This window comes from Lissotriton vulgaris, chromosome 5 (assembly GCF_964263255.1).
Source record: "Lissotriton vulgaris chromosome 5, aLisVul1.2, whole genome shotgun sequence".
In the NCBI taxonomy this organism is placed as follows: domain Eukaryota; kingdom Metazoa; phylum Chordata; class Amphibia; order Caudata; family Salamandridae; genus Lissotriton; species Lissotriton vulgaris.
The window spans coordinates 877,004,864-877,018,463 of record NC_141693.1 but is presented as its reverse complement, the minus strand read 5'-3'; the positions used below and the strand labels follow the sequence as shown (position 1 = coordinate 877,018,463).

At 46.4% G+C, this 13,600-nt stretch overlaps 1 protein-coding gene across 1 annotated transcript in view; it reads left to right on the top strand.

Moving 5' to 3' along the window:
• TFAM (transcription factor A, mitochondrial) overlaps positions 1-13,600 on the top strand; it is a 270,156-nt gene that overhangs the window by 238,150 nt on the left and 18,406 nt on the right. Inside the window, exon 6 of the mRNA XM_086922455.1 lies at positions 10,164-10,220. Coding sequence (XP_086778581.1) covers positions 10,164-10,220 — 57 coding nt within the window. The remainder of the gene's footprint in view (positions 1-10,163; positions 10,221-13,600) is intronic.

Here is a 13,600-nt window from a genome sequence, read left to right as displayed (position 1 = left end):
AGGTAAACACGTTCTGGATACGTGTGGCTGTGCAAGCGAGAGTGTGAACTGGCGTTCCATTGGAGGCAACCCCTGTGCATTGCCTGTTGGGGCAAATCCCAAGACCCAAAAAGTGCATGATGGCATATACATTACTGCAATTAATCCTGTTTTGAGAAGAGTTGCCATAGTATGGATGGGTAGGCGCTCCCCTTTAGTGGACCATTGGTTAAAGGACGCACATGAGCGGCCAATTGCGGAGGAGGTCCACATGAAAGAGAGTAGGAAAGAAGAGAAATTGGCTGAGGACCTTAGAATATGGAGAGAACCTTGTAGGGATCTCTTAACCACTGATTTGGTTGTGAGTGATCACATTGAGTCCAGTGCAAATGATAATGGTTCAATCAGTGAAGAGAGCGAAAGCTCATAATGCTCTGTATATGTTCCCTGATTATATGTATGAGTATTGGTATCTGTAATTGGCTGACTGCCTAGTGTCCAAGGTTTCCCTTGCACATTGTGCTCGCGTTGGTACAGGATGGATGGCTGCCCGCACCTATTTATTCACTGTGTAGTTATCACAACATTGAAAATTTAAGAATTTTTAATAAGGTGCCATGAAAGCCCTTTTTAAAATGTTATTATTGTTTATGCACAGCAGTCACGCTGTTCAATAGCATGGCTAAACATTACCGCCCAAGTCTGCAATGCTCATGCCATGCTGTACAGCAGGAAATAAAGCAGGAACGAAAGGTAACCGCAGAGCCAATGTTCTCAAAAGTAGGTCCCGGACAGCACCTCTTTAATTCTGAGCAAATCAGTTACTGCCCCCTTGCGTGAAAAAGAAGAAAAGAATACATTTGGAAAAAGAAAATCCTTCCACTTAAAGCAATTGTTCCCATGTCCATGTCTTAGAGAAAATACATTTGGAAGCAGATAGCATTTGCTGTCACAATAAACATTCATTTCAAAGGAGGAAAAGGCTTCTTTGTTGTGTGTGTGGCATAGTAAAACCGAGCTAGAAATGTTTAGAGATTCAACAAGGATTATGGGGAAGGAGAAAAAATAAAAGTAGCACCTCCATCACAGCGCGATTAGCGGAAGGACCGCAATCAAGCTGAAGAAATCGGTACTTGGTCCACGCTCCAGCCAAAAGAAGAGAAAGTAAAGCCAGCATGAGCCCAAATAAGAGACTGTAAAGCCAGCAAATGTTAAGCAAAGGGCTGGAAGCCTCTTGTTGTGCACAAATCTTTTGCAAACGGGTCCCAGTCGACACCTAAAAAGGATCTCGCTATCTTGAAAGTCTTACTAGATGAGTTGTCTTGTTGAGCTAATTTTCCTGATCATTTTTTGAAAAATTCTTATGGCTGCTTATATATCGGCTTATCCTGTAGCAAATACTGTTCCTCCATTCCTTTTCCACATTTTTCCATATGCGTTTCTGTTTAGAGTGTGGGAGAACCAATGAGCTGAGGCCTGTTCGCTCTTAGTGGCATTTTTTGGTATGGGGGCGACTTTGTCAAATGCTCGTAAAGCAATTAAAGGAGTTTACTTCGGCTTCCAGGTTTTCTTACAGCAGTAATTCTACAAGGTCTAAGACCTCACCTAAGTTAGATTCAGAGACTTTATACCAAGAGCGCCCGAATTAACAAGGTAAAAATAACCAAACTATGATCTGACCAAATCAAAAGGATTGGCTTTCCTGTCTTAAGAGTGTGACAATTAGTGATAATCATTTTAAAGGAGTGATCCAACCTATGTGTGGGTCCTACTGACTTTAACTGAAGATTGAGGTCTGACATGGCTTTGTTCAGATATCCAGCTTTTGTGTGATCTGAGTCTTCCATGTGAAGATTGAAATACCAAAGAACTCTAAAGTTAACATGCTGCAGATACCAGGGAGCTACTGTATTCACACGCATTTCATGGAAGTTTGCAAAACTTTCAGGTGGGTGGTACATCAAAGCTCCCAAAATGAGCAGTTATCTGATATCTTGAAGGAAAAAATCAGTTCCTCCACATTACCCAAACCCTCCAGTTATTTTATGTAGCATTAGAATCCTGAGCTGGAAACCACTGGTACCCTCCTCTGTTGTCCTCTGTGCCTATATGTAAATTGGAGCACCCATCAGGTATGGCTTGAGCTATAGCTGGTCCAGAAGCTAAAACAAACCAGATTTCTGTAATAAACATGTCATCCTCCATCAAAAGGCTCTAAGTGTACAGTTTATGCTTTGGCAAAGATCTAACATTTATTAAATCAAATTGAAATGGCCCATATTTGTGACTGACGTGTGCCTTCCCATTTCGGTAGAGTTTACCTTACCCTCTCTCTGCTCAGCCTGATGCTGTATTTAGTTAATGCTATATTGACACTTGTTACAATTTAAGGAGCATTGATTAAAAAAAAAAGGCTGAGGCATTCCCTCACAGCCTTTATTACCATTGTATTTAAATAATGTCTCTCTACTAAGGGCAATCCTTAGCTTGTCCTGAGACTGTTCCTGGGCAGCATGGCTGGCACGTGGCTCAGTCTAGATATAGACTGGTGCTGACAGGCTTGCCTTTGGTGTGCCCACTGTGCATCTGCACTGCTAAAATGTTTTATTTTCATTATTTTATATATTTGAAAGAAACGCATAGTGATATATTCCTTACCTTAGAATTACCCCCAGGCGTCAGACTGGATCCGGAAAGTTTTTGTCAGCAGTACTCCTGCGCGTCGGTAGGCGTCGTCGTGCGGCTCCACGTGCGTCGTTGGCGCCGGGATGATGTCGTTGGAGCTACTTAGATGGGCCCACGCGCGCTGACGTCAGTTTGCTTTTTCAGCGCCAGCAAGCGCAGATCCGGGAAGAGCAAGTACCCCCAGTCACTTTTTGACTGAGTTTTTTTAGGCCTTTTACCTCATCTTTTCGAGTCGATCGGCTCCTGGTGTCGTAGGGATGCCAGAGTTCAAGAGCTGTGGAGACTGTCACTGCATGATGTGTGTGACGGACCCACACAGCGTGTGTCTCTACTGCCTGGGGCGCGACTACGACCCCAAGTCGTGGCCCGACTGCCAGGCCACGGCACTGAAGACTTTGCTGGAGCGGTCCCGAAAGTTGCTTGAAGTCCAGCAGTTGGCTCCGTGCCTCTCGAGGTCCTGGTCCTGTGGGAGGTCGAGGGACCGGTCGGAGTCGTCCCCCTCATTCTACTGGATGTAAGTCTTCGCACTTGGGATCAGGTAAGTTGAAGCATTCCAAGCAGAAGTCGAAGAAGCATTGTCGCTCTTTGACTTCGCCCGTCGGGCGTTGCAGCTGAGGGCGCAGCCGGACCACCCCCGCGGCTCCGGCAAAGTCTGCGACGTCACCCGCAGTCTACCCCCCCTACCCAGGTGCAGGGGCAACGTATGCTCATGTGCAGGAGTTTCTTTCTGCCATGGCCCGACTCTTTGGGCCGTCTGGCCCCGCCGGTCCACCTGTGGGCCTGACTGGAGATCCTGCTATGCCATCTCCGGCGGCCCTGGCGGTGCCGGCCCTGATGCTGCAGGCCCCCAAGGTTTCAGGATAGGATCTAGATCAACACCGGTTGACCTAGTGACACCTCCACTGGCACGGATCGACGTCGCCCAACGCGGATACTGACGCTGATGCCCTTTATGTCCCTCTTCCTTATTTGGAGCCATTTCCACAGACTTCGGAGGAGGGGAGGACTGGGAGGGCTCTGGCACAGGACTGTGCTGATGATCAGGACTGGGCAGAGGATTAGGGGGAGGCCAGTGGTCTTGACACCTCACCTGACCTTAGTTTGCTGTCTCCTCCCACCGTGGATATGGAGGAAGGAGACAGTTACCCAATGGTGTTACGTAGGGCAGCCAAGGCTCTCCACCTCAAACTCCCTACGGTGGCCATCAGGACTAACCTCCTGACAGAAGTTCTCCAACCGGCGGCTACCTCTCTGGAGCCTTTGCTGCCTTTCAATGTAGCACTGTCTGACGTTCTTTTGGGCGCCTGGTCCAGGGCCAACACAGGGGCTCCTGTGGATAGGAACGTGGCCCAAAGCCATCGCCTGGCTCCGGGTGACCCCCTCTTCCTTACCAAACACCCCACCCCGGAGAGCTTGGTTGTCCAAACCTCTACATCCCAGAGAGCGTTCCCTACCGCACCTCTGGATAGGGAATCCAAGAAGGCACATGAACAACTGTAGCTAGTATGGGTGTCGGGGAAGGGTGGTCTATAAAACAAGTCCTTCTCTGTCCGACAGCGCCGCTTCCATACTCAAACCCACCCACCCCCACCCATGACAGAGCTGCAGCGGCTGGTGGGAGCCACACTGAGTGCTATTATGCATCAACGGCCCAGAGGGCTTGTAGTCCCCCCCCCCTTTAGTCTGGAACACAATATGTCCACATTGAGGGGTGCAGTTGAGAGCCCAATACATACTCACTCACACCCTTGCTCTCCAGACCTTGGACGCAAGAGTTCGCTGCCCGGTTTGGGCCCTGTCTGGGGAGGTGGCAGTTGGAGCTAGTGCGGAGAAGACGTGAGAACCCTGAACCTGACTGCCTGTAGGGTAAAGTAGTCCGATTTCGTGGGGGAGGTGGTGGCAAAGACTTCCCCGCGCCTGGAGTGGCCTTTAACTGCCCTTCATGCAGCATTTGTACTACTTGTGACCACCTGCAGGTGTTTAACTGGAGGCCCGGGGGTGAGTCATGTGCTGACATGCAGCTCCACTAGAACTGAGGAGAGATCGGCACCAAGAAAAGATAGGTAGCGGTGGGGGACGACGTACCCTATACCCTTAGAAACCCATCTCCCTAAAGCCCCCGGCGCAAGTCAAGCCCCCCTTGGAAGATGACTTTGCAGCATACATCTCCTTCTCCCGGGACTGCTTGTGATGCCCCACTGGCTAATCCAGCATAGGAACTGGGAGCCTGGCGGGTCCATGACAACTCCCAATCTAGTACTTTGTGACACTCATCATTGGCAGGTCAGTTAACTGGTGCCATAGCTACCTACTAGATGTAGATCACTTGGCGGTGACCGGTCATGGGACTAGGGGAGGATTAGGACCCCAGGCGCTGAAACTACTGACCTCTCTGACCAGGAACTTGCGCGGGATACCTAGTCAATGGCACTCCTACTCAAAGCTGGAGAAAATACTCCAGGCCATCGCTGACAGCAGGCAGGACCTACGCACTAGGGTTGATGCAGTAGCGGTTGAGTTGGGCATGTTGCACGATGCCAGAGAAAACTGTCCGACCACGATACACTCACTGAAAGTGCAATAAATGGGATTAGACTGACACCAAAAGACCTGACAGACAAGTTTGATCCCTCACTACTAAGGTTAAAGAACTGGAAGCTAGGGCAGGAGACTCGGAGGGATGTTCCAGCCTCAACAACTTCTACATAGTGGGCTTCCCAGAAGGGGCAGATTGTACGGATCCAGTGGAATTCTTCGTAACTTGGCTGATTCAGGCAGACCCCGCCGCCCCCAATCCCCCCCCCCCCCACCCCCCCCCCCCACCCACCATCCCGGGCCTGTAGTGGCCAGAATAATTACCTGAATGGACAAGGAAGCTCTATTGCAAGCTACCTGCACCAATTCTCTCTGAAAATGCCCGCATAGTCCTCTTACTGGATTACACACTATCAGGACATTGCTGCAGGGCCTTGTTTCTGGGTGGTAAAACAACGACTGCACCACGTTGGACTGAGCTACTCTCTGCTGTTCCCAGCTAAGCTCAAAGTCAAGGTCAGAAACAGGAGCTACTTTTTGACCGAACCACCAAACGCTTGGGACTGGGTGGGACAGCGTTGTTATAAATCCTCTGCCCCACCATTACCGGTGCGACAGCCACACGCAGTCCCGGTCCAGCGATGTGGTAAGCACAGAGCTCGACACACCAGCTGCAGCAAGGACCAGGTGGCCCAAACCCAGCACAAGCGAAGGAGGAATAGATCCAAGCACTTAATCGCAGTCACATTATGTGCAGATCAGTGCTCTGATGCCCAAACCCTGGAAAAAGTTCCCTCAGCAATCTAGTCCAGCCCGTGCACAAGTAGCATGTCTTCTGTGATACTCCCAGACCTTACTCCACAGACAGCAGATGGCATGTTGTGAAAGGTCACTGGTGACATATGTTTGACTACTTCTGGTGGAGACAGGCCCACAGCAGAGTCCAATGGCTAACGAGTCAGGGCTTTTCTTTGAACACAGTATACAGACATTTACTGAGAAGAAATGGGTTCAACTAAACGTGCGATTAGAGAGACTTGCAGTCTGTCCCAGACGAGGGGAGGATCTTTGACACTTTGGCTATCTCCCGCCTTGCTCCTGAGTGATAACAGTGCTCACTAATGTACATTTAGGAACACCCCATCTATGGAAGAGTGTATAAACTGTTTGGTCGACTGTGGGTTATGGGGCCACCCTTTGAGGGGAGTAGAGGGTTTTAGTTTTACAGTTTATAGTCATGCAGTGTGCTATTGTCTTGTCCTGAACAGTATGTATCTCTGAGTTTAGGCATGTGAGAACGGTCACACAGTTTCCTGTTCTCTCTCATGCCCACAGTAGTGTTGCAACAACAGAATGGCTAGAGTAAGCATATTAACATGGAATGTCCGTGGTATGGGCACAGCATGTAAAAGGCATTCAATGCAACAATATATTAGATGGGGCACTCTGATTACATTGCTGCAAGAGGCTCGCATTGCAGGGGGTGAAGATGACCGCTTGCAAAAGCATTGGCGGGGTCAATGTTTCTGTACCGCATACTTCGTTTTTGGCAGGGGGAGCATTAGTTTCGGGTCCAAACCAGAGTCGCTTTCTATTACATGACAGCGGATATAGACCCAAAGGGCCGTTAGTCTTTAGTTGAAGGGCAATTAGATGGCAGACCTGTCTTGTTAGTGAGCATATATACTCCTAATGTAGCGCAGCCACCTTTTTGTCTCCCCTATCCAATATACTTGCTAGATGGGCTCATATCCCATGGTTAGTGGGGGGGGGGTTGCTTTGTTGTACCCACAGCTGGACAGCTCACATTCACCGTTAGACTTTCCCTGTTGTGACTACTACTGTCCACCTGTCGCATTAGCTTTTGCACTGGTCCCTACTGGACTATTGGCGATCGCTCCACCCAGGCACTAGAGTACTCCTATTTCTCGTCCTCACACGACCGGCATGTGCGACTAGACCAAATATTCTGTGGCCCAGCCACAAGAATGCAGGTCATGGGTGTGGAGTACTTGGGAAATGCATTCTCAGACCATAACCCTATGCAGTTGGAGTGTGGCGCTACGCGGCCACCGGTCCCCACATGGCGATTGCAGTCTGCCCTGTTGGAAAACCAGGGCTTCTGAGGTGCAACAAGAAAGAAGTTCTCATTATCTGGCAGAGAACTGGGGCACAACCTTCTCCATGCTAATAGAATGGGAGGCACTGAAATTTGTACTGGGGCAGGGGGGTTGGGGGGAGGTTCATTGCATCCGCGCAGTTGTGGGGGTTAGGGCCGAACCGCAGAAAGACATGATGTGCATAGAAACGTCACTGTGAGCCTTGAGGCAGCAGCCCAAGCTGATCATTCAAAGCAGGACTAATTGACTGAGACGCTGAAGCAGCATGCTCATCTGATAGAACTGCACATGTTTAAACTTTAGACAAGCAAAGATGCATGCAAAGGGGCATGTCAGTTCATCTGCTGCCATGGCTCCTGCATAGCTATAAACCAACTACTCCTGTCATTATGATCAGGACAACCCCAATGCAAGTAGTTACTAACCAAGTGGACACACACAGAACATTCACCATCCACTACTAAACCCTATATGACCCTCCCTTCATTTTAGCTTGGTCACACTAACCCCCTTTGATACTTTGGACAGAGACCAGCTCAACACGCCTATCACACTGAAGGAAATCCTGCCTGTTCCCACTACAACCCAATTGCCCTCAAAAGCATCAATTAGAAGATTTGCATCATTTACGGTGGAAGCCCGCACATTCCAATATCTAGGCATGCATATTTACCATGTGACACAAGACATCATAGATGACAACCTCACAAAAACCATTGCTTTTCTCTGGCCTCAAATGGCGCTCTGGAGTACTTTGCCACTCACAGTGCAGGGTAGAGTGTTCTTGTCTAAACTAGTGATGTTCCCCGGCTTACTCTATTATTTCCACAACCGTAAGGAGCACATACCCAGATTCATATTGCACGCTGCTGTAGGAAGGTTCAGCTGGGTAGCGCTTCAAATTACAATTACCAGTAGACAAAGGGGGCCTAGGCGCCCTGAACTTGTAAACATTATTATTTAGCGGCATAGCTCCCGTGGCCCGCTCATTGGTTTGAGGGCACCTCACGGAGGAACTAGGCCTCCCCTCTCATACTCGTGCACAGCCTGTGGTCCAGTCGACCTTCCTTCTCCGAGCGCGACTGCCATGAGATTCCAATAACCTGCTACGGATAGCGCGTGACCATTTTCGAGAAAGTAATCCACGTAAAATAAAACGTTCCAAATGGGCAAAGTGTCAGACCAAATCCTCGTGGTCATACTTACTTACTTGCTGCATACATGATCGCAAGACTCGATTAACCCCTGACATGGGGACTGACACTTGCCCATTTGGAACGTTTTATTTTACGTGGATAACTTTCTCGAATACATGTTTTATCTAACAACGCGATTTATGATTGGAATTCACTTGTGATGCCAGAATTTACCTATATGGAGCTCCCCTGATGAAGTCTTGGTGCATATACCGCTTTTAGACGAAACACATGTTGGCTAGGATCCATAAGGATGCTGTTGGGAAAATAATAAAAGAAGAAGATCAATACACATGTGGACTGGAACCTTTCTTTTGGACTTGTAAAGTGCTTTGGAATATATGACTCTTTCTTGCTCGGGATACAACGTATGTAAATTTGTTGATGTGGATGTTGTCTACATCTAATGGTGGCGGATTGATAGACGTCATCCTTATCCCTGGAAGTAGCCTTATATGTTTTGAAATTACTCATGACAACTGAGCGCAAGCTTATAACCAACTGTCATCCCCCTGTTCTGTTTTGCTTGCTCTATTGTATATATTTATTTATAGGCTGAAAACTAACAAAGAAAGAGTGGTAAAGAGCACTTTGGTACGCTATTATTTAGAGTGCACACAGCATAACATCCTGCCGGGGTTACCTCACACCAGCGACTCTCCCCCAGATGTGTGGATCACCCTCAGACTGTCCTTGATGCCATCAGTCTGGGGCGGGTATTGCACATATGTTCTGGAGCTGTCCGGGGGCAGTGGTGCTATGAGGCAACGTCCCAAATGCATTAACGGAGGTGATAGCTACACAATGAATGTGTGTATGATGGAGGGCTTACTGTTGGGACTGTTTAAGCGCACGAAAATTGCGAAAGCTACAAATCCTGTCCTTGGTTAAGCGCTGCTTATGGCCCACAGACTTATTGCAATGCACTGGAATTCCCACACATTACCAGGCATTGCTCACTGGTGTGCAGCAACACTTAAGTGGGGAAAGGCAGTGGCCATGGCACTGAGGCGAGAGGAGGCCAGCAAATTGTGAAAAATCCCATTTGCAGTTGTCTGGTAGGTGTTGCTCCTTGAACAAACTTAAAAGGAGGAACTAATTGGTCAAGTCCACGCTCAGGTCCACATTTGGTCTCTTCCCCCCTGAGTACTTAGTGTGGAGCAACCCCCCCACCCCCACCCCCACCCCCTACCCGGAACCCTATCCCATCCTTACAACTAGGTCCCACTGTCCTGTCCCTTGTGCAAATGCAGACTATCAACCTGTATATCCTAACACTGAGTTACACGCCACCCTGCCATTGTACGTTGTCGCGCAATGGGGTGAAATGGATATGGCAGGAGAAGATGAAAAACAAACCAAAGAGTAACTAAAGATGTGATAATGCCACTGAATGACCTGTTGTTCCTTACTGTTTACATGTTTATACAATTAAGTACCAACGACTCTTGCCTGTAATATTGTGCTGAAATGCAAGTATAAGTTAATTGATGGGAACACCACTTCCGTATTTGTCACGTTGATCCTGATGCAACTTTTATGTATGTGTAATACTACTGAAATTCAATAAAATTGGTAAAAATAAAAAAAAAGATGCTCAGTATTAATCACGACTGGTATCTTAATCAAGCTGCCTCTTTTTTTCTAGGGAAAGATGAAGTCCTTGTGTGATGACTGGAAAAAACTTCCTGTGTCACAAAAACAGGTAATGCTCCTGAATTGTACTTTGTACTTGCCTAATAACAAATAAAAAATAGTTTATGCTTCTCTTCTCTGCTTCCAAACCTACCCCTATTCCTCACCCATTAAACCCAGTACCTCCTTCTGAAACCAATTGGTCTTCCCATCATGGGCCTAGCCCCTGCTCTGGTGATGTTTTGGGATATAAGCTATGAATCCTGAAACTTTAGTCTTGAAAGCAGTTTTTCATGTGAACGATCGAAGGTCTAAGAGTAACGAAGATTACCAATAAGTAACCCAGGCATTTTCACCAGTTACATTTTATGGAATTCAACCCTGTTTTTTTTTTTAGATTAAAAGTTTACAATGATAGGATTTTGTCTGAGTAGCTAAGAAGTTCACTAAATTTAGCCCACCAATCACTAGACAATTTTCATATTTTTCATATAATTTTCCTTTATGGACAGAGACTAGGATTGAATCAGTAAAAGAGTTGGTTAGAGGATGGTGCCAAGTTCTCCCCAAAGAGAATCATTCATTGGTTTATTAAATTCTACTCTGACTGAGTACACATCCTGTGAGTAGAAATTGGGGATGGGAAATCACTGAAGGTATCAGTGCTAGTTTAAGATAAAGGTTATGTGCCATGTATCCATTATCCCTTTTTTGGGTTGTTCAATTGTTTTGTTCAGTCAAACTGGACTGGGTTTTGGGTATGTTATTTGGTATGAGTTGATGTGTTACATTTTAAACTAGTTCGTTGTTGTCTTAGAAGGAGGCAAATAATGATGTGCCCATTCATTTGGTTTTCCCCAGTGAAGGTTAAGTCCCTTGAGAGCATATTGTCGTCAGATAAGATCATGTGGTTTGTTATGTATCCTTGCATGGTTCAGTGAACAAAGAGGTATCACTAGGAAGGTAATTGCATACATTTAATTTAGTGCAAGAGGAGGCGGCTGGTTTATTTATCATTAGCATGTTGTCAGCTGACCATCAGGATGATTCTACCAGCACTCAGGCAGATCTGCTCAGCAGTGTGCCCCCTGCCCTAACAAGGCAAGATTAGAAGAATGGTGTAATCCTTAATATCTTTCAAGTTTACCTTTAGTAATTTTGGACTTTTTGCTTTTTGGGTGTGCAATGACCGCTGTGATAGTTTTTGTCTGAAATTCACAAAGTTTGAGATGTTCCCCTTAGCGTAAGGGGTCAGTTGAAAAATCATATTGATTATTTAGTTGCCATTGGTGCGGTTTATATATATTTTATATCTTTTTATTTGATAGCATTTCAATGCATTACAACAGTCACAAGTCATCGCAGTCAATCATGGTGCTTCCCCGACTTTCCGCTGCAGATATACAAATGTCTTTGATAAATGGGTACAAAAAAAGCAACCTGAGCTATACGTAACATATCTCAACCTTTAACTGATCACACGCATCTTGTACCTGGGCTAACTCGGATTCTTTAGTTATGCTTATCTAATGCATGGCGCTGAGCCAAGGGAAGTGTAACCTTGTACAATGGGCGTGGTGAGAGGGGCCACAGGTCCAGATCTGCAAGTTTTGGGATCTGCCCGATTCAATCTCATCCTAGCCCCTTTGGTTGTGCACCACTCTGCTGCTGCCTCTTTCAACCAGCTCTCCACTTTTGCAACCCTATTACTCAACCAGTAGATCGCCTGTCGCAGCCTGGCCAGCAGTAGGCTAAAGTCAAACTTTTTTTTTCCATAGGGCGCTTGGTTGTGGGTGCGGGGATGGTAGACCCCAATCCCCAGTAAGAAAAACTGTGGGGTTGTCGGCAGTTCCAGGTTTAGCCTTGCCAACTCTTCCCAGTATCTCCGGATCTGTATACATGCCCTCGTCGGGTGGTGATATGCGGCTCCATCTTGGTCGCACTTAGGGGATTGAAGTGATTTTATATTGTCCAGCTTATGGGGCTTGGCTGGTGTTATATGTACGGTGCACAAAATGAAATTGTATCCGCCACAATCTGCTATTTCTGTATGCCATTTTGGTAAGTGTGAGCACCTCCTACCATTGTTTATCTTGAAACTGCTCGCTACTGTCCACCTCCCATTTGTTCCTTGTATGCAACAGTGGTTTAGTTGTGTCTGCATGGATTGCCTGATAAAGGCACTCTATAACTCCTGTACCCCCATCTGATTGCAAGGTTTGTGTCCGTGTATCCAAGATGCATGGCTCTGTAGTCTGTGAGCCCTGTTTTTTGGGCCACCTGACGTATCCCTCGATAGTGTAAAAATTGTCTGTCCCCAACTTGGAAGAGTTCTTGCGACTTGGCCCAAGATAGCAAAAGTCAGTCAAAATAAATATTGCCCTCCTCGCAATAGCTTCTCAGCTTTGCATATTCAGTTACTTGTCTATTTTCCAAAATCCAAGGAGGTCCCAGAGCGGCGCAGTCTGTAAATAGGAAATTGTTCATCTCCATGAGGCTCCAAACAGTTCCTACATTTTCTTTTAACGTATTTTATTGGGTTTTTTTGGACAACATAAGATACGCATCACATTTCAATTGCATTTTAGGTATCATACTCACCTACAGTAACTTGAACATATTCAATCTGTTGTTAAGTCAATGCTGTTACATTGATAAAACAACCCCCCTGAAATTCTCAAGAAACCCAACTCCCATTCTCCCTCCCCCAGTTACAGATTCCAACTAACACCAGCATCTTGAATATAGCGGAGTTTTGCTGAGACCCCTACCTCCTTCTAGCTGTGTTCTCATGACTCCCATCCTTCTTCGCTAGTCCAGTATTGAGATCTGTCATTTCTGGATCAGTTATAATGTTATGCGGTTTCTCCTCCCCACCGCTGATCCGAAATCTGTAAACCAACCGTGCTGAGGAATCAAATGATTTTGACTCGTTTCACATGCAACCATACCTAGCCAACGTCTATAATCCTCGTCATAGGTTTGTGTTCACCCATTTCCGGCTGGATATCTTCCACTATTTAATTAGCTTTCCTGCCGCTAATAACTGGTCACCTGACCTGGGAAATTGCACGGGTGATGACATTTCACCTCAGAACACCATGCTTTTCTGTAAACACTTCTTATGGTTGAGACAGAAACTCATTAAACCTCTGTTATTAGAGTTGAGTGTCAGACCGTGTCGCCCGGCGTATATTTATCTGCAAATGCTACCAAACATTTTTATCTGTTCAGTAATGTCACGCTTTTTGTTGTCTGTCATCAACTACAGGAATCAGTTGTAAATAGTAAACTCGTGATTGTGCTGTGAAGTCAGTCTTTTTAATACCTTGTGCTTTCTTGCTTTTTATACGGAAGAATTTTGTATTTTGTTTTAAACTGTATTTTGATCATTTTAAAGTATTGTCATGGATGTAATATGTAGCTTTTATGACTCACTTTGTGGTTTCG